This window comes from Sitodiplosis mosellana, unplaced genomic scaffold, assembly GCF_009176505.1.
Source record: "Sitodiplosis mosellana isolate CC-2019 unplaced genomic scaffold, AAFC_SMos_1.0 Smas_scaffold_18, whole genome shotgun sequence".
Taxonomy (NCBI): domain Eukaryota; kingdom Metazoa; phylum Arthropoda; class Insecta; order Diptera; family Cecidomyiidae; genus Sitodiplosis; species Sitodiplosis mosellana.
Genome location: NW_022595260.1, coordinates 309044 through 334717, shown reverse-complemented (window position 1 = coordinate 334717; position 25674 = coordinate 309044). Strand labels below are relative to the sequence as shown.

Here is a 25674-nt window from a genome sequence, read left to right as displayed (position 1 = left end):
TGATGATAATTGTATAGATTTTTATTCAAATTTTGTGTTTACAATTATGATCACTTCTTAATTTGATAATTTTCGTCTGTGTATTTGTATTATTTTGTACATTCTTTTCTTCCAAATTTTGATTAAATTTTGTGTCTGTATATTATATAGTAGTTCGTGATCTATGGAAAAGTTTGTCATCTTTAGATTATTTTTCAATTTATTGCATTTGCAAGATGTAAGGTGCTGATTTGATCAAGACATAATCCAGAAATTTTACTTATTTTGGTTATACATAAATTTAAGTAGTTTTATTCTGTGTGTTGACTAGATGGCTGTAAAAAATTGTAAATTGTCATAATGTTGTATATGTAAAATTCGTATTTTTCATTCCAAGTAAACAAAGTTGTGCATTGAAAAAACAGCTGAACTTGTTAGAATGCCTGTACTCATGAATGAAAAAATTCAACGTGATCCGAAAGAAATGGTTTGTTTTTGTTTCATTTTTTTAATTCAAATTATCACATAACTTATTTTAGATTTATTGTCACAATTACTAAGAAAGAAAGTCAAAATTGTGTCACAAAACTGATTCACTTTCTTTTAATTTATCTGCAGAATGTCTGCACAATTCATTTAACTGATTCATTGTAATAGGCCAAAAAAAGTCTTCAGCAGGGTTTTTGTAGCATTTTTAGTGAATCGTGTTTATACCTTTTAATTTTTAGGACTTAGTAAACTAATTACTAATTCGGCTTTAAACTCGACTTTTCTTTTTTGATAGTCGACTTTATTTACACCTTCAAAGTGCAACATGTGTTTATACGGTTACGGTTAGCTTAACCACTGTATGCCGTTGATATGATTACGCTTTCGAGAAAAATTGTTTTGGATTTAGTTTTTGAAATTTCCTAAAACAAAATTTGCACAATTTTTAATTTATGTATTACTACGAGATATTCTTTTAGAATTGGTTTTAAAACATAGAAAAAAATGCTTCATCAAAATTAATTGAATGTGAAAAAGGTATTTTTGAGCTGAGAAAATCGAAAGGTGCAAACTAATATTTCTCCCTCATTTTTTTCTATATTTTCATTTTCCTAATATACACAATTGATATTTTTCACCTCCAATCGAATTTATTTTTATTTGGACAGAACTTAAAAGATTGGAGCATTTAGCTAATTTTTTTCTGCATTTTTAAAAGCAAAACTAAAATTCAGAACATTGTATTTTTCCAATAGCTGTTGAGGCAATGAGTTCTTTGTTTGATTTAATGAATGTGACGGTATTTATAAAATGTGTGAAAGAAATTCAGTTTATTTTATAGATATGACTATTTGAATTCAAACATTTGCTCAACACGAGAAGGAAGAGGAAATATACAAAATTTTGTATCAGCATTTTCCTACTTGCGTTAAACTATGTTCGACTGAAGTGTTAGAACATTTATTATTTGTTCAGTTAGTTGTTCACACATTCGTTTGATAGAAACAGAAACAAGATTTCAATAATTACAATGCTAAATTATTTACCAGTCTCAAACAATTTTCCACATATATTATCGTTCAAACATATTGGATAGCAAATATTATCGTTCAAAGTACGTTTATTCCATTGTTGGCATAATTTTCAAACAGTTTTGATTATATCAGTTCATTTTTCTACCGTATTTACGATGATTTCCCTTCACTATGGGCTATAGTTTTTTTTGTTACGTATGAAAAACGTCAAATAGAAATTTTTCCATTGTTGTTGTAATAACCCCTGAGGATATTTTGTAAAGGATAATTAATGATGATATTACGTTTTTCCAAAAAAAAAATGTTAAATTTGACTTTTTATGCTTTTCTATCATCCAATTTTTTAGTAATAACAGTAGAAATAATCTGAAATCCATATTAAATTGATTCCATTTGCTCGGATATTTCCAGCAAAGGGCTTTCATTCAGTGGTAGTAATGATGCTGAAATTGAATGTGATCCTTGTGGCCATGGTGGTATGCACAAGCTTGCGTTCGCCTGGAACGAAAACGGCGAAGTCAGATTAAATAATAAAATCATGACACATTTCCAAAGCCATGTTTGCCTAATGCAAATTCCAAGTACAATCGATCACGAATTTCTTGCCATTGCCTTCAATCCGATTATAAGATCGATGTGAGGTGTATTGTCAAATAATCAAAGCTTCTAATGACGAGATTTACAAAAGCATTCTAGATTTTTAAATAAATTTTTTTGCTGAAAATAAAACTACTACGACTATCTGTTTTCTTTTTTTTTCAAATAAAGAATTCGTCTATGCAAATCATGATTGTTCTATTATATTATACGTATACAAATCGTACTACCGAACATAAAATTAATAGTTATAAATACAAGACGTTCGAATAAAAATTATTTCAACTTTTTACTATACGTATTTGGTTAAATGGTTTCGATATGAAAACGCTCTGTTCACTTAATTATCTAGTGGTTAGAAAAGTATACCTGCTGTAAAGCTGCTTGTGTAGACCACCCACTGTCCACATTCATTGGATTTTCGCTAATCGAAATTGTTTTCATTGAGCCGGATATTGTATTCCAGCTGTCTGATACATGGCAAGATGAATGCAATAGTGGTTTTTGCATAGTTTGCTGTTGTATGTGTGATGTTTTTATCATCTTTGGAGATCCGTTTAATACTGGTGATAGACTCGATGACTTTGGTGTTTGCGAAACATAAATATGAGAATTTTTCGGTGTAGAACCTTCAACCAATGCTTGAAATGCAAGTAAATCTTTGGACTCGATTTCGCTGAGTGGAAGTGATAATGGTGGCAATACTTGTTGCTGTTGTGCCAATTTGTAACTTTGCTGGCGTAGCATTTGTCGTCGACTTAGACCATTTTCCAGTGCCACTTGCTTTTGAAGAACTTGTCTTTTTTGCTGTAGAAGCCGATGTTGCATGAGCTGTTGTTGTAATGGTGGTTTCTGTAAAGCACCACATTGCTCGCTCATTTTGTTCACATTAGGGCCAGTGTCATATTTACATGGGTAGATGGCCAAATCACCGGCTTTATTGAAATGTCCCTCACAACTTTTATTCAGAGTTTTCGGACTGTCATGGAACAGGATATGCTGCATCTGACGAGCTGTAATATAAACACAAGAAGCAATCCAAGAATGAGCACTACTTGAAGAAAAATTTCTTTGCAATAGCGAACATACACTATGAAACTCAAAATCATTATCAGTGTTTTTCCAATTTCCTAGATGTATGTGTAGGACATTTTTTCCGGAATTTCATGTGTCTTTTTCAGACAATTTTACCATGAATCTTAAGTTTTTGACTGTCAACTGATATGAGCCCAACTAAAGCCAATTTTGTCTTATCTCAATACTACGCTGAGAAAAGGCTGGAAGGAAATATTCCAACCCTGCGTTGTAAATGTTGTCATTGCAGACGATTTTGTGAATTGCCCAACCATGGTTGGAATATTGACAGCATTTCCGCACTTGTCAAATTACAACGCAGGGTTGGAATATTTCCTTCCAGCCTTTTCTCAGTGTACACTCTGTTCAATACAAGGTATACCAAAACCATTTTTTGGTTTGAAAGTGAAAAGTTACCCCTTTTTAGAAGCTTCTCATGAGAACGATATCTGCAAATGTCGGGGTATAGCTCTGAAACTATCAGAGATATCGGTTTTCTATTTATTGATAATTTGTATGGGACGTCAAAAGCTTTGAGTTATACATTTGGTTAATATCTCCAGTAGATAGCACTCGAAGGTGAAATCACAATTTTACTATTGGGAGTGTGAATTAATTCGTGCGGTTTCACAAAAGATGGCGTAACTAGATTATTATTCCATTATTCCATTTTTTCAAATATTCATTTGAAAGCTACTGTCATTACGCGTCTTTTTCAGTCTGTGTCATTTGATTGAAGCGTAAACAATAACATTTTTTATTCAATTGGAAATGTCGAATTTCGTGCCAGATAAAGTGTTTTTACGGGGCGTTCTTCTTCATTGTTTTATGATGAAGAAAAGTGCAGCCGAAAGTCATCGAATTTTAGTGGAAGTTTATGGTGACCATGCTCTAGCTAAGCGAACGTGTCAAAAGTGGTTTGCACGATTTAAAAGTGGTGATTTTGGCTTGGAAGACGAGGAGCGGCCCGGACAGCCAAAAAAGTTTGAAGATGAAGAATTGGAGGCATTACTCGATCAAGATTCGTGCCAAATGCAAGAAGAACTTGTAGATTCATTGGGAGTTGAACGTCGATTTTGCATGTCAGAAATGTTGCTTGAACGCTTCAAAAAAAGGTCGTTTTTGCATCAAATTGTTACTGGTGATGAATAATGGATCCACTACGATAATCCAAAACGAAAAAAATCGTGGGGTAAGCCCGGCCATGCATCAACATCGACGGCCAAGCCAAATATCCATGGCGCCAAGGTAATGCTCTCTATTTGGTGGGATCAGAAGGGAGTGCTCTACTATGAGTTGCTAAAACCCGGTGAAACCATCAATGCTGAACGCTATCGACGACAATTGATCAAATTGAACGCAGCAATCAAAGCAAAACGGCCGGAATATGCGACCAGACACGAGCCCATAATATTCCATGATGACAATGCTCGGCCTCATCGCACTCAACCGGTCTAAAATTACGTGGAGAACGTCGGCATGTTTTACCCCACCCCCTTTATAGCCCAGACCTTGCTCCTTCCGACTACCACTTGTTTCGATCCATGCAGAATGCCCTCACCGGAACACGCTTCACTTCATTTCAAGGAATCAAAAATTGGCTTGATACATTTTTAGCCGCCAAGCCGGCACAGTTTTTCCGGGATGGAATCCATAAGTTGCCAGAAAGATGGCAGAATGTAGTGTCTAGCGATGGACAATACTTTGAACATTGAATGTATAAACATTTCTTCGAAATAAAGCTTCAATTTTTCAAAAAAAACCGCACGAATTAATTCACACTCCCAATAATTATTACAAAATTAACGGTATTTTATTGTTCCATTTATTAACCAAATAGACCGAGAGCCCACGTAGAAAATACTATATTGATAAGTCTCATGTCAGATAATGTGATCGTAGGTAGATATTAATGCCAATATTCGGAATATTTTTAATTTTCTTCTTTTTCTTTTGCACTTTACGATATCTTGCCGCCGATATTAATAAAAAAATATGCTTAACTTTTTTCACAATTTGCATGTCAGATATTTAGTGTCAGGGAATGTCTGCACATAGATTTATTCAAATAAATTAAAAATATCAAATAAATTTATCCGATACTGTTCATGCGTTGCGTTGTTGTAACGCATCTGCAGTACAAAGTTCATATTCTCTTCCGGATTTGCCAACTCAAATTTGGTGGTGTTCCGAGCGAAATTCGGCAAAAATAATGCGATTTAGCATCCCAAAGGGATACGTACTGGAGGATTTTACTTCCAGAATACATTGGACCAGGTCGGATCCACCTGCTCCACAAGTTTCACTTCCAGCTCAGTCAATATTTTATAACCGCTATTTTTAAATATAAGCCGAAAACAAAACTAGTAAAAACTTCTGAAATATTGCCTGAGCTGGGAGTGAAATTTGTGGAGCAGGTGGACCCGACCCGGTCCAATTTATTCTGGAAGTAAAGTCCTCAAGTACGCATGGAAGTGAAGTCCTACAGTACGCATCCCTTTGGGATGCTGAATCGCATTATTTTTGCCGAATTCCGCTCAGAATACCCTCAAATTTGAGTTGGCAAATCCGGAAGAGAATATGAACTTTGTACTGCAGATGCGTTACAACAACGCAACGCATGAACAATATCGGATAAATTTATTTGATATTTTTAATTTTTTTGAATAAATCTACGTGCAGACATTCCCTGTTTTGTGTACAGCTAAATTATCACAAAATTAGTTCAAATCCAAAATATCAGCTCAAAAAAATAATACCTTATAAACCCCAATAACGTATTTTCTTAGATAATTCACTATTTTTACCAATTTTTCCTATAGTCAGAGTTAATTCTGACTTCTAAAGTTGAAAATTTTTCATTGTTTTTTGTATTGGATTATAGTAGGGCAATCCGAAATTTTTGACGACCGTAAATTGAGAAATAGAACTAAAAATGGAGTATCACACATAGAGCCATATCTCATCACCACGGTATAATTTTTGAACAAATAATGAAAATTTGGAAAGACAAAATTGGCCTTATCGAACCTAAAAAATGATTTTGATGCTATGTCCATCCAAAATCAACTGCCGCATATTTTTATGCCAGTATAAAGTGCATAAAACAATCATAACTATGAGATAAATGGGATTTTATAGCCAGATGTAAGATTTCCATAGAAGACAAAACTTAGTTCTAGTTACACTTGTTGAGAGATTGCTAAGATTGCGAGATAAATCATTTCTAAGCTACTATAGATGTGAGAAAACGAGAAATATATGAAAAATTCTGTTACATCAAGAAATTCGTTCCTCCTGATATTCAGAAACGGCGACGGTCATAATTTTTTGAAAAGATCAACTCAGATCAAAACCATGGCCTATTCTGTGAACAGGGCCGCCTAACTATCGCATGGTAGTTGTCCGGCTCAAGTGACAAATGAAAAAAACACGCGTCGGACTATATAACCAATTCAGTGTGAATTGTGAATCCAAATTATGGTTGGATGCGATGACATGAAAACAATTGAATCGGTAAGAATAATCTTGATCTGCCAAATTGAGTGAAAATAAATGTGAAACATAGAGTTTTTTATACTCCGAGCATCTATATGGAGTTTCAATACATTGGATTAGGTGTGAACATTTAACTCCATCTAGAACTCTTTCCAGTAGTTTTGATTTAGTGAGTAATATTACCTAGACTGAATATAGCGGTTTCAACTACTTTTGGGCGAAATTATCGCAAAAGTAAACTGCAATGAGTTATTTGTTATGCGACGCTCAAACGGCCACTGTTAATGTGCGCGCAAATACACGCACTCGAGTGTGTTGTAGATTTGTCATCCAGTAGCCATTGCATGTCTGTGGATTACTGAATTAGTCCGTACATCAACAAAAGCCGTTTGAGATAATTTCGCCCGAAAGTAGTTGAAACCGCTATATTCAGTCTAGGTAATATTACTCACTAAAACACAACTACTGGAAAGAGTTCTAGATGGAGTTAGATATTATATTAATGTCATATTCTCTTTGTGGTTTTTTTATATGGAGTTATTGTTGTAAAGTCCATATAAAAAAAGCTCTATGTTTCACATTTATTTTCACTCAATTTGGTAGGTCAAGATTATTTTTACCGATTCAATTCATCATGGACATTAACAACTCATTATGTTTTCATTCAAGCGAAGACGTATTTTAACACTATGATTGTTCTTGGGGCACCCAGGGCCCCCAGCGAACTTTAAAGTTGAATAAAAGTACTAAGCAGTGTATAAACCAACCGGAGTTAAGTCGCATTGTATAGATTGTACATTTCTCTACACGAATGAAAAAAAAAACATATACATATGTGTGAGTATGTGTAAAATACAGCCTGCCGCAAAACATGTTACGCTGTTGTTCTTGGGGGACTCCAGGGCCCCATGGCTATTTTATATTATAACTGGACTATGATAAGAGATATCGACTTGGTGTCTGTAGCAGTGTTGTAGACTAGATTATGTACTACAACTTCGCCGTAGACATCAAGTCGTTATCTCTTATCAGTTACGCGAAAAGCCGCGAAAACGTGAAAAACGCGAATTCATAGTTTCTCATTTTTCAAGGAACTGATAAGAGATAACGAGATGGTGTCTATGGCAAAGTTGTAGCTCTGGTCGAGTACTACAACTTTAGTACAGACACCAAGTCGTTATCTATTATCAGTTACACGAAAAAATGATAAGAAGAAAATCGCGTTTTTCTCGGTTTTCTGCGGTTTCTCGCGTATTCCGCAAAACTGATAAGAGATAGCGAAATACTGTCTATGGCAAAGTTGTAGTTCTGGTCAAGTACTACAACTTCACTACATCCACCAAGTCGTTATCTATTATCAGTTACGCGAAAAAATGATAAGAAAAAATTCGCGTTTTTCACGGTTTTCGCGGCTTTTCGCGTAATTGATAAAGATAACGACTTGATGCTTGGAGCGAAGTTGTAGTACTTAAGCTGCTCTACAACTTTGGTATAGACACCATTTCGTTATCTCTTATCAGTTTCGCGGAATATGCGAAAAACCGCAGAAAACCATGAAAAACGCGAATGTTTTCTTATCATTTTTTCGCGTAACTGATAGGAGATAACGACTCTGTGGCAAATTATAGTACTCGACCTGAGCCACAACTTTGCTTTAGACACCATCTCGTTATCTCTTATCAGTTCCGTGAAAAATGATAAGGAAAAAACGCGTTTTTTCGCGGTTTTCTGCGGTTTCTCGCGTATTCCGCGAAACTGATAAAAGATAACGACTTGGTATCTTCGGCAAAGTTGTAGAACAGCTTGAGTACTACAACTTCATCATAGACATCAAGTTGTTATCTCTTATGAGTAACGCGAAAAAACGCGAAAAACGCGAATTTTTCCTTATCATTTTTCGCGAAACTGATAAGAGATAACGACTTGGTGTCTGTGGCAAAGTTGTAGTACTCGACCTGCTCTACATTTCTGTCGAAGAGGCAAGTCTCTTACTTCTTATCGGCTTCACTAAAACGAGGTGAGAAAATTTCGCGATTTTCGCGATTTTCGCGTTTTTCGCAGAACTGATAAGAGATAAGCAATATTTGTTGCAACAAAATCATAGCAAACCTCGAGTATTACAACTTTGCTTCAGACACTAATTTGTTATCTCTTATAACAGTCCAGATTTCATATGAAATACATATGGGGCCCTGGAGTCCCCCAAGAACAATAATATGTTGCAAATATGAAGAACAGTCATAGTGTTAAATGGATGAAGGATAAATATAGGAAAGATTGTTATGATAAATCATTAAAAAATTCCACTTGATAACATACAATTATTTTTCATCACCGCAATTCCTATGATAAGCTTTAATTAAATTATATAGAAGAAATTCAAAAACTGAATATAAAATTGATGCCGTTGGAAAAATTAATCTATGTTTTGACTTTAATCTCAATTGATTTTGAGAATTGTAAGCTTGTATCTATTTATATTCATGGAATGAGCTCCAATAGTTGACAAATCACGTTCATCAAGATATTGTATTGAAATCGGTGCAAAAAGGGTAAATTGTTATATATCTATCATGTATTAAGCATTCTTTTAGTAATTGCTTCATCGTTTACGAGGAATGCAAGAGTCCGAGTTTTACCTGTTGCTTCATCAATCGTAACGTTTGCCTGGTACTGAGTTTTCAGTTGAGATGCTTCTTTCTGAAGTAAATGCAATTCAAGTACACCTTTTGCTTTGCATACCTCATGCAAACGCTGACTGTTAAACGCGATGGTTGCATCCATCATGGGATGTTCCGTTTTTGATTGTAATATACCTTGTGCAACTAAACCATCACTTGCTCTCCGACCCTCCCTGTATAAGCGACAAAAATTAATATATTCTGGCTTCTCGATAAATAGGATAATGAATTCCTATGATTTTTGAATGGAATGGTGTTTGTAATTTTTCTGTTGCTGAAAATGCAATGAGTTAATACCTAAAATCAACTGGGGATCTTGTGGTTGGTCTACAACTATCGCACAAATGTTGTTTGTAGCTCAATGGATTTTGACGGGAAACTGAACATTGTAACTTTCCTGACATTGACAGACAAACCGATGGATGAATGGTAGAAGCACTAACCACAGGTCTACAAACTGCATTGATATAGTTTTCGGAAAACATTTAACATTAGCTTCTTGCACATCATTTAATAGAAAAGTTAGTTTTGAAACACAATTATTAATTGTATGCAGAAAATAATAGTAATAATAATAATATTATTATGCTTATAAAACAGTAACAACTCAAGCATTAACAAACTTTAATCACAATGAAAACGTATATTGGGAATGACATAAAAAACAAATAAAATCACATGAATGAATATGTATAAATTAAAATTCAATCTGAAGAAGGTAGCAAATCATGGATGAATTACCGTGATCTTTGGAACTATCATTAGTTGCTGTTGCCATGCTGCTCGCACATGACGGTAGGCTAGCTGCTAAATCACTACAATCGGAAAGATTCAAATCTAGACTTTCAAATGTTGAAAAATTGCTGCGCGACGATTCGCAGCTCAAGTTTTGACTCAGACTTTTCGAGTGGAAATTTGTGACAACACCACTTGATGAGCTACTGCTAGCGTACGAGTTGAGTCGTTGAATTGATGGGGGTACTGATGGTTGAACCACATCCTCCATTTCACCGTGATCAGTGTCGCAACCTTCATCTGTGCTCGAACTGCATTGTTGTATGATTTGTGAGTGTCGTAGCATTTGAAACGTATTTGGATCTCCTTCAGGTGTATAGTTGGTGAACGGTTGCACTACAGCTCGTAAATCTTTTGTTGATGGTGATTCTTTGGCCGACATCTCACTTAAGAAAATATTAAATAAATTTGCATTAACTCGTTAATTTAAGCTTTAAAAAAGACGTCCTAAAATATAAAACAAACCTATATCTAGGTGATTTTTCTTTAGATTGTACGGGAGTCGACAAGTTCAACTCTTGACTTAGTACACCATGTGTGTTTTGATTTGCAATGAACTTGGTTGTTGTATCCATGGCTTGAGTCTGAAATGCAGAAAAATCAATAAGCAAATAGTCGCAAAACAGTTAACATAATTCATAATAACCTCTGAATTCAAGGGCAGTGGACTTTGTTGAAGAGTATGAAACAGTTTTGATGCTTCTGCTGACATTTGAAAACGTGAACAGAAATTCGGGATGCTGGATTTCGAATCAAAACTGGTCGATGTGCTAAGCGCTCGGAACTGGTTCGGTGGAAGTGCAGATAGCCCATTCGATGGATGTTTTGGGGGTGTTGAGCTTAATTCCATGTTTGCTGGTTTGATGGTCTGTGTTCGATTTGGATCAGCGACAGCGGTTGCCTGTAGAATTAAAAAAAGAAATTTGTAAATTCAAGCTCGAGTTTCGAAAAAAAAAATTTAAAATTGATTTCAAATGTTCAAAATAAAACACTTGCAGCCAGCATTTTTTCAACGATTTTTACAACAATGCAATTTGATAAAAATAAACGCTTTATAAAATACACATGCGTACCTGTTGCAATAATCGTCGACAATCTTCAGTACTCTGCTTTATTATGCGCTGATCCAGGCCGGCCGTCATTAATAGTCGATTTGAAGATGCTCTATTCGGATAGCAGCCACTTTGACCCATATCCCGTGATAGCAAAACACTATTTTCACGTCCTGTTGTTGCCAAACTTCCGTACGGACCATATGGAGAATGAAAATCACGGCTACTTTGCTCTCGATTTGCTGAGAACAATCCACCATTGCTGTCGCGTAGGTAATGTAATGTAGATGAAACAGTTGCTGACGGTGATGGTGTCTGTTCACGTATGCTTGTGTCTCGCAATGTAACTAGTGATGGCATTACTTCAAGTGGAAGGTCTGTGCTTGATGCTATCGAACAATGATTGTTTGATATGCCTAATTTACGCATAGCTTGTTCGGCAATCGATGACGGTCGTCTTCGTTGTTGCTCCAATGTTGGATAAGGATGTTTCAATGAATGCACATGTACCAATTGTGATCCATTTAATTGACTATTTGATAACCCCATATTGTTCTCTTGAGATACAGATCGAGTACGTAATCGCTCCAATAATAATAAATAAATAGCTGCATGGTGATCGTAATTGTTTAGCTGTTTAATAGGGAAAAACTCATTATTAATGATTCTTCAATCAGGAATGTTATAAATTTAATTAATCAACCTTCAGACTATCGCAAGTCTTTTGTGTGTCTATTCCCAGACCTGCCATCAGTCTAAGGATTTGTTCATTTGGTTCAGTAATCGCTGTCGCATTGCGAGTTAAAGCATTTTGGCTATCACATGCTAGTGAGATCGGATCCATTACTTCGATCATCATCCATCGGTGTTGTTTGATCTGTTCGATGGTGTAGCGACGATGTGGATCAAGAACAAGCATCTTTCGAATCAATGATTCACAATCTATTTGCAAACGTTTGGTATTATTGTTATTTAAAAGAAAAATGTGTCATAAAATATGCATTTTTCAGATAGCATGAACAAAAGTCAATTCAAATTACCCTGTGACATAAAAAATGGAATGCGAAATCTTCCAGATAAAACTCGATCACGCAATGATTGTAATGTCGACCCATCGAATGGCAAAGCTCCACAAACGAGAACATAAAGTACAACACCCAAAGACTGGAATGAAAAGAATGTAATCAAAAATTCGAATAACAGAAATTTAACCTACCAATAATTGAAACTTACCCAGACATCGATTTCAGGGCCGACGTATCTCTTTCCCTCGAAAACCTTCAAATCGAAATAAATTGGAATATTATATCAACAGCCACATTTAGTGTCGAGACAATACCTAATCGTGGAATTACTTACTTCAGGGGCGGCGTATGGGGGGCTACCGCACCATGTGGCTAACAACTCGTCTGGGTGGAAAAAGTTTGAGAAACCAAAGTCTGCTATTTTGATTCGCATATTTGAATCTAGCAAAAGATTCTCAGCCTGCAATGAAGAGCGTTATTTATTATTATTTATTTTCAATTGAATGAATTAACAAAAACTTACCTTAAGATCTCGATGAACAATCCCACGCTTGTGACAATACTCAACAGCAGAAAGAATTTGCCAAAACTTTTGTCGTGCCGCTCGTTCGCTCATTTTTCCATATCGAGCAATATAATCTAATGGGTTATAGGTGATATGGCATTAATGTTGTCTTGCACAAGTAAATAATAATACTAACATAAAAATATACTATACAACTATAAAAACAGGTTCGTATGTACATACCGAAAATTTCCCCTTGACTAGCATATTCAGACACAATATACAACATTAGTTTTGTCTCCATCACCTTTAAAGAAGGAATGTTTAATGTGCAATGTACTTCATCACCAATAATAAATGAAAGTTTCGTATGTATACCTGATATAGTCGAATGATGTGCGGGTGGTCTAATCGTTTCATGATTTCCACTTCGCGATATACTTTCTCCAAATTCCCACTGTCCAACTGTGACTTATCGATAATTTTAATAGCAACCTAACAACGAACATATAGGAAGAATCAAATGAAATCATTTGAATATTTATTTAGAATCAAAGTTTCTGATGTTTTGAATATAGTTAAGTAGTACATAGGGTTGTTGCTTAGTATTCATAAGCCGTTAATTTTTCAATTATGTCAATCAAAGAAAAGTGATGATGAAAAATATGTATAGTACATTGTATATTAATGAAAATCGATCGAAAAAGTAGGCAGAGTTATAAATATAGACGAATGACTTTCTTATCAAATTAGTCTAGACGAAATATATCGCCCTAGTTCACAATACTTGGGGACTGGTTGTGATCTAATGGAGATCGGATGTAAGAGAAAACGGACTTTTACCTCGTTCACTCTAATCCTCGTCACACAGATGTGTAAACAAAAAAGTTATGAAGTACGTAATAAAAACGAACTTGCATCCGATGATAAACCAACTTTAGCTAAACTTGAAACATCCCTCTCACACACGATCAAATTGGATGAAGACTTTGTATATAAGTAGTATCATCCACTACATTGATTATTATCAAAAAGTTTATTTTTCAACTGAAACTTTTCGCATGAACATGCGTGTATTCCATTGTAAATATATCGCATCGGTATTGATGAAAGATATTGCTCTTGCGGTAATGAAAATGCTCTCGTTTTGAATAAGAAATTCTGCAAAAGCTTCAAAAACTCTGAATTTATGGGTAAAAAAAGAATAAAAGCAACATAGCAATGCTCACAATCTGAGGGGAAAGAAAGAGAGAATTTTCTGTAAACAACGGTCTACCGCCGCTATTCTATAGACAGTATTCAACAAAATTCGATACGCGTCAGACCTGACTTTATGCCGCCGCACACAAGTATCGGCTATAACACAATATTGACGTCAATATGACGTAAATACAGACTCTACAAATTATGTTAGTCAATCCAACACGAATACACTCAAAGCAGCGGCGCAATCGTTTTGGTCTAACACAATGGAAATAGTATGTCAGTAAGTAATAATATATATGTATACATATATATATATAGGTACAACTTACGCATGAATGTGATTTTATACGTGTTTTGATAATCAATAAAAAAAACTGAGAGAAATATATGTATATGTATAATATATTTATGTTTGTCCATAAGCATGTAATGCATTTGAATTTATTTCTTTTTTTAGCATGAATTTGTCTATCAGCAAGAAACTAGAGTAAAATGAAAGAATTTATGATAAATGTGATAGATGAAAGCTCTTTTCCAAAATAGCAATGAGACTTTGTGATAACTATTTAGTGTGACATGTGTGCGGTCAAATTCAAAGTAATATTGTACTAATAATTTCTATTGTGCATTTCCACATACGTCGGAATCGCAATTACGTAAATAATGATGCTAATGTGCACTTTCTTCATTAGTGTACACCGCACAAATAAAGTTCGAAACTCCAACGTATTTTCCGGAAAGTTCCGAATCTTCGTTCCTCCAATAATTGTAGTCATCGATAATATTGATTGACTATAATTACATCTCAACATTTTAATTGATACCACCTCCCGATAAATGATTGCAACATTGTTCACTAACATTCCACACTAACTGTGCTACAAAACCTGTATAGCTAGCCCTGCCTTAACATTGACATTGCGCTTTGAAAACTTCTTTTCTAAACTCTATTTAAAGTGCCCAATAATGTTAACTATTGACGCACGAGAGAAATAAAAACGATAACCGCATATACGTCCAACTCATTCAAATTGAGTAGCATCAGCTGTGATCGACATATATATATATATTAATATACGAAGAAGTATATGTAGTGGTAGTAGCTGCGCAAGGAAGCGCCGTTGCGAATAAACCAAAAATAAATGGAGCTATTTTTATTTATACTGAATGAAAAAAAAACAACATATCTGTCTTCCCTTTTATGTAAGATCCAATGCGAATTGATATCAGTCGCCGTAAATTCTTTCGCTATTCTATTTTTAACGGAATCTTAAAGTCACTAAAATAGCTTTTAATATTTTTTTGCAAAGATCTCAAGTTTTTTGAACACATGACTCATTTGTTTATTGTCGTCACAACTAGCGTCATCAGGCGTTGCACGCGAATCTAGATCAAAAATGAGATTATAAATCATTCATTATTCAGCAAAATGTTCTCCAAACGTTTAATTGAATACGAGAGGAACATTTCTTTTCCCTAAATTCCGCCTGCTTTGGTGTCGAAAAAAAAGATTAACGGAGAGTTTCGTGCAGACCTAAAGTTCAATAAGCTTTTCTTCCTCGGATGACGTCAATCGTTAATATATCAATAGCGACTTAATTACAAAAACGTTCTACGTAAGAAAAGTACCCATAACTCAGTCGCTTGGTGACAATAAGGCATTGCTTTTTTTTCTCTTCTTCGATAAATAAAAACAGAGCCATTTTTACACACGGTAAAAAACACGGAAAATATTGTTACGAGTTGCCATTGTTACACCACGCGTAATGCTACAATTGTTGTCTAAAATCGTCAAAATAAATATAAACTTGCCTCATTTTTTGTGATACGATGTCGGGCCAATTTAACCACTGCGAAATTTCCTTTACCAATCGTGCGCTCGATATCGTAGAAACCAACCCGAATCGGTCCTTTCGCCTTTATTGTTGTGCGAATATTAGCCGGTATTCCATTTGAATTATTTATTGCACCACTGCTGATCCGATTCACGTTGCTTCCACTGATGTTTGTAATGGCCAACGGATTTACACAACCGACGCTACCTTCGTTTATGTTATTGTTTGTACTACCACTTATATCAGAACCGACATTCATAGCACTAGCATTTTTTGAATGTACCGGAGACGTACCTGATGCACTGTTTTCCACTTGCAATGACGGTACATTCTGAATGCAAACTGGTGGATTGATGTTTTTGATGATTTGCTGCGAGCTATTTGCATTGAATTCAGATGCATGTTCGCCCATTTTTCACAGTTTACACAATTTTTCTACAGTTTCTTCTATTTTTCTATTCCCCTTTAAGAGTAAAAATGTTGTACGATACGCGAAGGTATTCAACTCAATTGAATGTAACTTTGGGCCATTTTATATTTGGTGTTTTTTTTTGTTCACATTTTCAAATTATTGCGCATATCAAAAATGCAATGAAAGTGTATTTGACTCGTGTGCAGCGAATACAAAATGTGGCTTCCCGGCTTTACTTTGATGCACGTAATTGGTTTCGACCACAATTGAAATGATTTAATTCTGTGAAAAGAAAAAAAAACATTATCATTCACATGCACATTTGGACTAAAACAAACAACTATACTGTTTGTAAATTATTACTGTTTGTAAATTTTCTACCGAATAAGTGCCTAAAGCGCATTAGTTCAAATACTAGAAATGAATAAATGAGGATGCGAATACCCTAAAAAATGATTGATTTATTAATGAAAAAATTTAAAAATGCAACATTGGTATTTCAATAGGATCAATCATAAAAAACTAAATCGCCCAGATCAGGAACTTTATTTGTTCATTACGGCGAGTTTATTCACCGTTTTCGTACGGAAGTTCCCGTTTAGTTAATCTCTGCACACCCGTTATCTGCATGTACGTTACGCACATTTGCCGATTTTTGGCAATTGAAATTTAATCTCATTTATTTAATATTCATTTTGAATGTCGGTTTTATTCAAACAAAACCAAACATATTTTTGTCGTATTTTTATTCACAAAACTGAATTGTAAAAACTTCACGAAACGTCTTTAATTCACGATCCTACATTTTCTTATATCAAATTCCACCTGCTCGTTCACGAAAGATGTTTTCATTATTCAAAACCGTAAGCAATAACAAGAAAAATAAGTTGTATTTTAAGTAAAAAAAATTCAAAACAAAGTGGATATTTGATGTAAATGTTCAATGTGTCGGAGTCGTAGTCTCTCTTTAAGCTTGAATAAATGTTAACCAAATGTGAAAGGTAGATGTTTTTGTTTGAGATGCAAGATCAAAACGTGTTTGATATTTCATACACTTTTGCCACATTATTATAGGACATTTTTGCCGAATTCAAGAGAGAGAGTGTTTTTTTGTTTCGCGGTACTAATTAGGGTGCTAATTAATAGTTTTGACAGAAAATCGCATACTCGTCTATGATTCATTACTGGAATGAGCTTTGAAAACCCATTACTACGAATCGCCACAGTATTGATTTTTTTATCAGGGTGACGTTTTGAGGCTCATGTACACAATAAATCAAACAAAGTCAAAGTGTGTCGTCTTCTAAATTTTCGACAGAGCTCATTGTTCTAACCCAATGCTACGTCGTGTTATATCTAGTAAGTTTTCCGTTTCAAATATTCACGTTCGTGCGTCATGATGCTGGAAATCAATAAATGGTATACATTATCAAGAGTATCATGCTCTCTATTGTTTCCTCATAGCTTTTGTGTTTACATTTTAAGTACGTAATAAATTAGGAAATGGATATGTGTGTTCGGTAAGTTCAGTCGTAAATTTACTCAATGTGGCAAAAATTTAGTTTTCACTTTTCAAAACCATTCTGCTTTACATCGACTATCAAGTGTTAATTTTTTTATTATTTTTTCATTATCATGTTTTCATGCAAAGAATAAATAAGAGTGGTTTCAATTTCCTTCGCGTGAAAAGGGCTAGCAAATATTTGTTTTTGAATCATTCAAAAATAACTAAGTTGCTTATTTCTTTCGGAAGATCTATTCTCTACACTTTATTTGCGATTTGAAAGTATTCCGGTTAAAGTTCTTTTGTGGTGCTTTCTTTCAAGCCTTTTTTTTTAATAAATCTGGAGTTTTGATTACGTCTCATGCATTCACTCGTCTATCAGATTCGCTGACTGGGCAAGTTTGTTTCGAACAACACATTTTTGTTGTTAAGATCGGTTTGTTTAAGCTTTATCGAAAATTAAATTTACATGAGATATAACTAACTGCACCAAATGTTCAGCAAAACACACCGCGTAATTTGTTTAAATTATAATAATTTCAATAAAACAAACAACTGATGAATGAAATTACCAAAAAATTGGTTTTTGTACAGGTGCATTGTAAAACAAAACCAAACCGAACTTCGCACATACTTCCAACGTTTCAAAATAATTGCACATAAAATGATCCGCGGTCTGGGACCGACGGCGCACCGAATCACACTGAATCTCAAGCAAAGTGCTCTTCTTTGCGTTGTCACCGACGTCATCGTGCCTATACATGTGCTTGTATACAATGTACATCGTGTCGATGTACACTGTGTAACCCACTTTTGTCAGTGTGGACTTTCCGCCTGCGTAAAAGCGGTACTACAATGTGTGTTGAAAAGAGCAAAAAATTTGTATTATTTTTCTATATGTGTGTATGGATTTGATGACGCGCAGTCTAGAAAGAAATGCGACTATCACATAGCATTGCGCTAATGTTGAACAATCAAAATACAAATATTTCAAATTAGCTTTGAGACGGGCTGCTACATATGTCTCGTTAAATGTACCAAATGAATGAACTGGTGGTTGTTCGTTTGTCGAAGTCCCTTGAACAAAATTTTCGAGCTTTTCCCAGAGTGCTTCGGTCACCGTACATCGATGGCGTTTATTTTGCAATATTTTTTAAATATCTGAATAATTGCAATAGAATTGGACTCATCTGTTCTTAGCTCGTTCGCACAAACACAAGCATTTCGAAATATCAATCAATTAATTTCTGGGTCAATTCTGTTAACTGGAGCATTTTTATCGCTATTTGGTATCATCAAATCGTCAATGTTTAATTTATTTTGAAAGTGATGATTTACTATATGAAATATTTTCTTCTTCTGATTTACAACAAATTATGCCAAAACTTAAACAGGCTGTACACGATTCGCGTGAGATTTTTTAATTCAGGAAATAGATGAAAAATAGCATAAAACTTGCCGCTGTAAGTTAGCACTCCCACAGTGTGAATTAGCGAGAACGTGCGAAAACAATTGTTGCCTTGTACTTGAAACAAGGGCAAGACAAGTGTGCAGTATATGCCATTGAAATGTTAGTGTGTAGGAGGTTTTGTTCATTTGGTCAGACTTTATTTGACATATGCAAGAAGTTTTCAATTTTTTTACACTACATATTAATTTTTATTTTATAATGATGAGTTTGAGATGGTCATCTATATCAACATTAAATAAACGTTTTTACACGATTTGACGATGTAATGGAAAATTCAGGTTAGTAGTAAAGATGCTGCTATTGCTGCATTTGATAAATAAACCATGGGGGGGTTCGTTGAACTTTTTCCATGCACTTGTACCTGAATTGCTACTGCTGGGGTTAATATGCATACGAGATGATAGTTCGGCTGGAGTATTGCATAACGCAAAATACGCTATTTGGAAAATTTATGAGTCTCAAACAGGACAAGTGTGTTCTACAATTTCTACAATTTAACAAGAGTGGATGAAACTGAAGACAAGTTGAAACTGATAAATGAAGACTGAACATCAAACATCAGATTTCCAATCATTACCTTTCTAATTAACTTCAATTTCTAATTAGGCATTATTGTTAACAGAACACCGATAACTTTGTAGTACATTTAGATATTTGTAATACTTACGACATGAAATTGATTAACTTCCATAATTGAGTGGTCAGGAAAAATGTAGAAAAATCGGTTTATCGATTCACACCTTTTCAACAAATCAAACTTTGCACATATTTCACAGCTACAAGCACTTAAATATATTATTTTATTTGTTTAATTCGGCGAAAAATGCAAAAGAAATTGAATCTTGGCTTGATTACATACAATTCAATGGATTTTCGTTGTTATGAAAAATTTTCACCAGAAGTGCGTGTGGTCTGAAAATTTTCCTACGAATCAACTGGAACTGATTTTTTTTTGGTGTGAGTGCGCGCGTGTGTGTGTGTGTTTACATGTGTGCATGTGTACGTTATTTGCTATTTAGCGAAGAAATCAGTACCGTTGTTATTGGCAACAATATAATCGGTATTTCAAATGTTCGGGACATGCGCTAAAACTACTCCTTTACAGGCACAAATCATTAGCGATTGCGGTTTGATTCGGTTAACATGAGTCAATAATTTAGATATTGTATGTTTTTATTCCATCTAAAAATACATTGAGAACAATTTGAATATTTGATTTTATCAGTGAATTTTTTATTTTTTAAACTATTTTCTTTTCAAATTCAAATGTATGTTAGTATGAGGGTTACAGCTGGAAAAAAGTATGATTGTGTTGTGTGAATAATTTATTTGTAGAACTCATGTTCTTGTTCATCTTTCTTGATATTATTTTTGTAGCCCTTTTCAAAGTCCTTAGCAAGAACGATGTAACGATTTTCTCTGACCGCATGCATGCCGGCTTCCTGGCAAATAGCATTGATATCAGCGCCAGAAATTTTGTCCGGTCGAGCAACGTAATCCTCTAAATCGACATCTTCCGATAAGTTCATTTTTGTCGTAATTGTCGAGAATACCAATCGTTTTTGCCGACGATCGGGCAATGGGAACTCGATTTTCCGATCTAAACGTCCTGGACGAAGCAGAGCTGGGTCAAGTGTATCCGCACGATTCGTTGCCATGATCACCTTTACGTTGGTTGTTTGATCGAAACCATCCATCTGATTTAACAGTTCGAGTAGGATACGTTGAACTTCACGATCAGCACCGGTTTGTGCATCGAAACGCTTCGTTGCAATCGCATCTATTTCGTCAATGAAGATGATAGCTGGTGAATTTTCTTTCGCCAAGCGGAAGACATCGCGCACCATACGAGGGCCCTCACCCAAGTACTTTTGCACGAATTCCGAACCAACCACCCTGATAAATGCAGCTGTTGTGTGATGTGCCACTGCTTTAGCCAACATTGTTTTGCCACAACCAGGTGGACCATACCTAAAAGGAAGCAAATCCAAATAAAAACGTTTCAATACAAATAAAGTGAATTCTTTTTAATACAATTTTTATACTCACATCAAAACACCCCGTGGTGGATCAATACCAATCTGTTTATACAGTTCGAAATGTGTCAATGGCAATTCGACAGCTTCACGAATTTCTTGTTTTTGCATATCCATGCCACCAATATCGGCATATGAGATGTCTGGCTTTTCATCTGGCTGTAGCATTGAAATGGAGCTATCTGCTTCTGGTGGCAAAACGTCAACGAGAGCATTGCTATGTTTGTGCAAAGCAACACTGGCTGATGGTTTTAATAGCTCACGATCGATTGTAGACAAAATTCGTACATAGTAATTTGAACCAGTTGTAGAGCCGACAATACCAGTGTTTTGGTCCACAGCTTCCAAGAATTGTCCGATAACCAGTGGCACTGATTGAATGCGCTTCACTTCTTCTTGCGCGTGCAAGTATTCTTTCTTTAAATTCCTTTGTTCATCTTTGATGTACTCTTCTTGCACTTCCAAAAATTCCAATGTCTTCTGAAGTTTCTGTTGGAAAACGAAATAATCGAATGTGTTTTCATTCTCTCTTCAAATTGTGTTATGATGACAAACAAGAAATTGAACATAGTTGAGGTTAGGTCAATATTTGTGGAAGAAGATATTGAAAAGGAGTTACATACCTTCAATTTCACATAAAGATCTTCGGTATCTAAATCTTCAAGTGTACTGTGTGAAACGTCCTTTGAGGCTTTTAGATCGGCAACCTCATCCTGAAAAAATAATATGGGTATAGAAATTGGTACCGTATACTATTGTTTGGCTAGGAATAAAGCTTAATCTAATGCTAGGAATTTTATTTTGATATTATTGGGAAAAGTAAAATTTTTACAAAGCGAATTATATAAATTGTACATCACTCATACTTTCTAAATTTTATTTAACTTTGCAGCAATTGTACTTACCTTTTCGGGAATAATAACATCAACTTCAGCCATTGCGAGAATTTTGTGTGATGACTTGTATCTTTTGTTGAGCGTTATACTGACAGCGTTATGTAGAGGTCGCTAGAAGTGGCATATACAGAAAAAACTGTCAACTGTCAACATATACAATATTTAGTTTGCTGCATTCTTCGTAGTCAGTTGAATGGATTTGAATTTTTTTTTCATGATCGTTAAATATAGAAGGAAATGTTACCAGATACTTTGGACTTTGATCGGATTTGCCGAATATGTTTATCGAGTTCGGAGAATTTAACTGACTTATTCAGTTCCGGAGAAGATCTGATCCATTTGTTAGCTTCAATGACAACTTTATCTGTAGGCTATCTTCTGTTGAACAACTTTGTTTAAAGATTATATCTAATATTTTATATCTTTCTAAATTTTAGTTTACCGCCAATGATGATTTGCCACAACATATCTGTCCATTTTGTTCGCATCAAATACAAACTACTCGATATTTCATTTTGAAATGCCAAGAATCTGATCGGAAGTTACGATTAAGTTTACAAAATTCATCGATTGAAATTGACGAAGACAAATTCAGAAATGATACGCAGAAAGTTTCGAACAATTCGAATTCAGATAATGCTGAAGGTCAAACAAAACTCCAATCCAAGAACGACAATTCCCGAAGTAAACGTGATTCGAACGGAACGAAAAAGCACACCAAAGAATCTGACAAAACAACCGCAAGGTAGGTTACAAAAATCCCATCGAAGAAGAACAAATATTTTCATTTACTCCTTTTTCCTATAGGTCTTACAAATGCATACATTGTCCACACGAATATTCATGCAATGAAACACTTTTGGAGCATATGAAAAGCCACAATCAGGATGATGTACCACTTGCAGAAAATTCGATGGTTCCAGAGAATTCATCGAAACTCCAACATTTGTGTCTGATATGCAACAAAACTTTTGCCAAGCTAATGAATTTAGAACGACACAAAAAGATACATGAAAATTGCAAAAGTAAACTGAATTCCTTTCAGTGCTCTGTTTGCGGTTGGTTTTATTTCTAGAATGTTGATGACTACGTATGACTTTTGTTTTGTACTTGTAGGAAAGCAAATGAAGCATGCTAACCATTTTAAAGTTCATATGCGATCGCATCGTAACTCTAGTATAAAACCAAGCCATTCCACTGATGAAACAACTGGAAACAAGAAACAGTTTTTATGCTCAATTTGCGGGGTAAATTGTACATCACGTAGTAATTTGGCTGTCCATACACGCCGTCATACTGGAATTATGACAAATTTTTGTAGCATTTGTGGCAAAGGCTACCCTAGATCGACTGATTTGACCATTCACATGAGGTTTGATGAAGAAGATGAAATTGAATGAACATTTATTTATGATTATATGGCATAATTCTATGTTGTTATAGGAAGCACACAGGAGAGAAACCATTTTGCTGTAAAATTTGTAACCGTGCTTTCGCCCGTTCAGATAAACTCACCATTCACGTTAGGTGTGTATTATTGTGAGGAGAAATTAAACACTATAATGCATTTTTTTTTAATCCCAGAACTCATACAGGTGAGAAGCCGTACGAATGTAAAAATTGTAAGAGAGGTTTTTCCCAGGTAAGAAATATGTTTCTTTAATTATTTTCACATTATTATTCATTTTTATAGTGATAATTATTTTGAATTTACCAATTCCTAGAGAAATGACCTAATCTCACACCAACGACGCAATGTGTGTGGATCCGAGAGTACTACAGATAATAAAACTTTTATTCAATGAGAAATTTTCCATAGTTGTATCATGAAACCAATTGAAAGGAATTGGAAGGAGGCGTTGAGTGCACTTTCGAGATTATAAATTATTACAATTTCTTTCAAGTTTCTATTGAATTGTATTAAACTGAATACGACAGACTACAATGGTGCTGTTCGAAATAAAAATCGTTTTGAAAAAAATCTCTCTATGGAATAGCTGATGATTGTTTTACATTAAAATTGTAAATCTGGATTTAGCGATTTTTGTTGACCTTCAGTCCATGCTTTAGCAATCATCTTTTTTGTCTCTGAATCGCCCGTTTCGTACATTTTCTGCATTATCTTCATAAGTCCTGCTCCGGGATCGTCTTTGTTAGTTTCCAAATCATCTTCCAACGAATGTTTCTTTATATCAGCTAATCGCTTTTCAGTAGTTGTCAAGTGAGACCAATTTTTACCTACACGTAAAAATACATTTATGAAAGGTTTTTGTTTGCAGTAATAAAATTTGAACATCGGGAACAAATTATTTCTACTTACCTTCAGTTGCTTTTTTCGCATAAATGGCAATGGAGTTGGTTTTGATTTTGCGATAGCTCTTTTCTACATCGATTTCATACAAGAGGTTGTTCACTTCGAACTTGTAATCTTTGTTCTGTATATTGGCTACTTTCAAAAGAATGGAGTTGCATGAAAAAGTCACAACGACACTTTCTTCAGACGAATTTTGAACACCATCGAGACCAATGAAGAATTTCACGAATTTGTCACTTTGATCCCAAGCGTAGTTGCTGATTTCGCATTCGTATCTCTTGACTTCGTTGTTTGCGACGCGAATCTGGGTTGCTTTCGAAAATGTATCCACCTGAGCACGTAGGTTCGATATTTCGGTTTCGATGCGCTTCTTTTGTAATAGAACAGCATCTATATTGCGCGGGCGTTCCAATTTCTCAGATATTGCGTTTAATTCAGCTAAATCCAATGTGAGCTACAGTAACACAATATTGAGGTTAGACTCAAACAAAAAACTTAAAAAATTCGAAACAAAAATACATTGAGACATACCTCTTCGATCTTTTGACTTGCCATTTTCAAATAAGCGATTATAATAATTCAAATTGAATTGTAAAAATTTTGAAACAAAAATATGATTTAGTTTTAGATGGTTTTGAAACGATGTTTGATGGTTGCTTGTTTATTCTGGAATATTTTGACACTTCTATTACAAAGTGAGCTAAACATCCTGAAGTTGTTTCAATTTGTACTCAAGCGCAAAACCTTTCCAGACTTTTCGAAATTGGCGGCATTTTGAATGAAAGATTATTGATATCATTTAAAATAACTGGATAAATAACATTATAGGTGAAAGTAACAAATATTTTAATTCAGTACCAAATCGAGAATGCTCTTCCAGTCCAATGATTTTTTCATTCAATTTTTCGGTATCTTATAGTTGTCCGTTTTATTCACGATCTTAACATTTTAATTTTTTTAAATTTTATATTCTCATCCTGAAAAAATGTAAATAAAATCGAAACATAAAAAAGACTTGTAAATTTATTTTCTTTTTAAATTTCGGCACAGTTTCGGATTTTATTGATATTTGGAGAACAATGTATAAATTGGAGATTATTTATTGAATTTCAATGCATTTTAATTATGATTTTGTTTATAAAACCGTTGAGTTAACTGCCGTTGATACATTGTTGTGCACGTTGATTGATTTAGTTTCCACCACGAAGACGCAAGACCAAGTGAAGAGTACTCTCCTTTTGGATGTTGTAGTCGCTCAAGGTGCGACCATC

The 25674-nt window shown here is 34.7% G+C and overlaps 4 protein-coding genes across 16 annotated transcripts; 1 reads left to right on the top strand and 3 right to left on the bottom strand.

Annotated features, from left to right (window-relative positions):
- On the bottom strand, positions 1-20085 carry LOC129568356 (serine/threonine-protein kinase SIK1). Of its 13 annotated transcripts, XM_055446061.1 has the most exons (18): positions 20017-20085; positions 19825-19933; positions 15748-16464; positions 13108-13224; positions 12973-13036; positions 12748-12863; positions 12559-12684; positions 12433-12477; positions 12240-12363; positions 11903-12141; positions 11221-11832; positions 10794-11048; positions 10613-10731; positions 10094-10533; positions 9650-9809; positions 9311-9525; positions 2469-3112; positions 1-2000 (listed from the first exon to the last, which is right to left on the bottom strand). In XM_055446061.1, exons 3-18 carry the CDS (start codon positions 16180-16182, stop codon positions 1881-1883), a joined length of 3831 nt encoding a protein of 1276 aa, XP_055302036.1. In that variant the 5' UTR covers positions 16183-16464; positions 19825-19933; positions 20017-20085; the 3' UTR covers positions 1-1880. The 13 variants fall into 13 exon arrangements, with proteins under 13 accessions (XP_055302036.1, XP_055302038.1, XP_055302041.1 ...); XM_055446063.1 differs by lacking the exons at positions 19825-19933; positions 20017-20085 and adding an exon at positions 18156-18391; XM_055446066.1 differs by lacking the exons at positions 19825-19933; positions 20017-20085 and adding an exon at positions 18198-18391.
- Positions 20086-20368: 283 nt separating this feature from the next.
- Positions 20369-22215, bottom strand: LOC129568358 (26S proteasome regulatory subunit 6B). Its single transcript, XM_055446076.1, has 4 exons — positions 22099-22215; positions 21817-21906; positions 21207-21682; positions 20369-21128 (listed from the first exon to the last, which is right to left on the bottom strand). Exons 1-4 carry the CDS (start codon positions 22129-22131, stop codon positions 20483-20485), a joined length of 1245 nt encoding a protein of 414 aa, XP_055302051.1. The 5' UTR covers positions 22132-22215; the 3' UTR covers positions 20369-20482.
- A 105-nt stretch (positions 22216-22320) lies between these two features.
- On the top strand, positions 22321-23958 carry LOC129568359 (zinc finger protein OZF-like). The gene is made up of 7 exons (XM_055446077.1): positions 22321-22455; positions 22527-22834; positions 22897-23114; positions 23206-23461; positions 23533-23616; positions 23674-23731; positions 23814-23958. Exons 1-7 carry the CDS (start codon positions 22327-22329, stop codon positions 23892-23894), a joined length of 1134 nt encoding a protein of 377 aa, XP_055302052.1. The 5' UTR covers positions 22321-22326; the 3' UTR covers positions 23895-23958.
- On the bottom strand, positions 23722-24976 carry LOC129568360 (calcyclin-binding protein; the record flags this gene model as incomplete). The annotated part of the gene is given in 3 exon segments (XM_055446078.1): positions 23722-24327; positions 24410-24857; positions 24935-24976. Coding segments are annotated over 3 exon segments (696 nt in total). The 3' UTR covers positions 23722-24103.
- Between the last annotated feature and the right edge of the window lie 698 nt (positions 24977-25674).

Excerpts from the sequence above, each read along its gene's own strand:
- LOC129568356 (XM_055446061.1), bottom strand. The coding sequence starts at position 16,182 with ATGGGCGAACATGCATCTGAATTCAATGCAAATAGCTCGCAGCAAATC. Across the intron at positions 13,225-15,747 it reads ATCGTATCACAAAAAATGAG|GTTGCTATTAAAATTATCGA; the intron begins GCAAGTTTATAT and ends GTTCGTTGTTAG. Across the intron at positions 12,864-12,972 it reads TAGTCAAGGGGAAATTTTCG|ATTATATTGCTCGATATGGA; the intron begins GTATGTACATAC and ends ATAACCCATTAG.
- LOC129568358 (XM_055446076.1), bottom strand. The coding sequence starts at position 22,131 with ATGGCTGAAGTTGATGTTATTATTCCCGAAAAG. Across the intron at positions 21,907-22,098 it reads ATGTTATTATTCCCGAAAAG|GATGAGGTTGCCGATCTAAA; the intron begins GTAAGTACAATT and ends TTATTTTTTCAG. Across the intron at positions 21,683-21,816 it reads ATCTTTATGTGAAATTGAAG|AAACTTCAGAAGACATTGGA; the intron begins GTATGTAACTCC and ends GTTTTCCAACAG.
- LOC129568359 (XM_055446077.1), top strand. The coding sequence starts at position 22,327 with ATGTTACCAGATACTTTGGACTTTGATCGGATTTGCCGAATATGTTTA. Across the intron at positions 22,456-22,526 it reads CTTCAATGACAACTTTATCT|TTTACCGCCAATGATGATTT; the intron begins GTAGGCTATCTT and ends TCTAAATTTTAG. Across the intron at positions 23,617-23,673 it reads AAACTCACCATTCACGTTAG|AACTCATACAGGTGAGAAGC; the intron begins GTGTGTATTATT and ends TTTTAATCCCAG.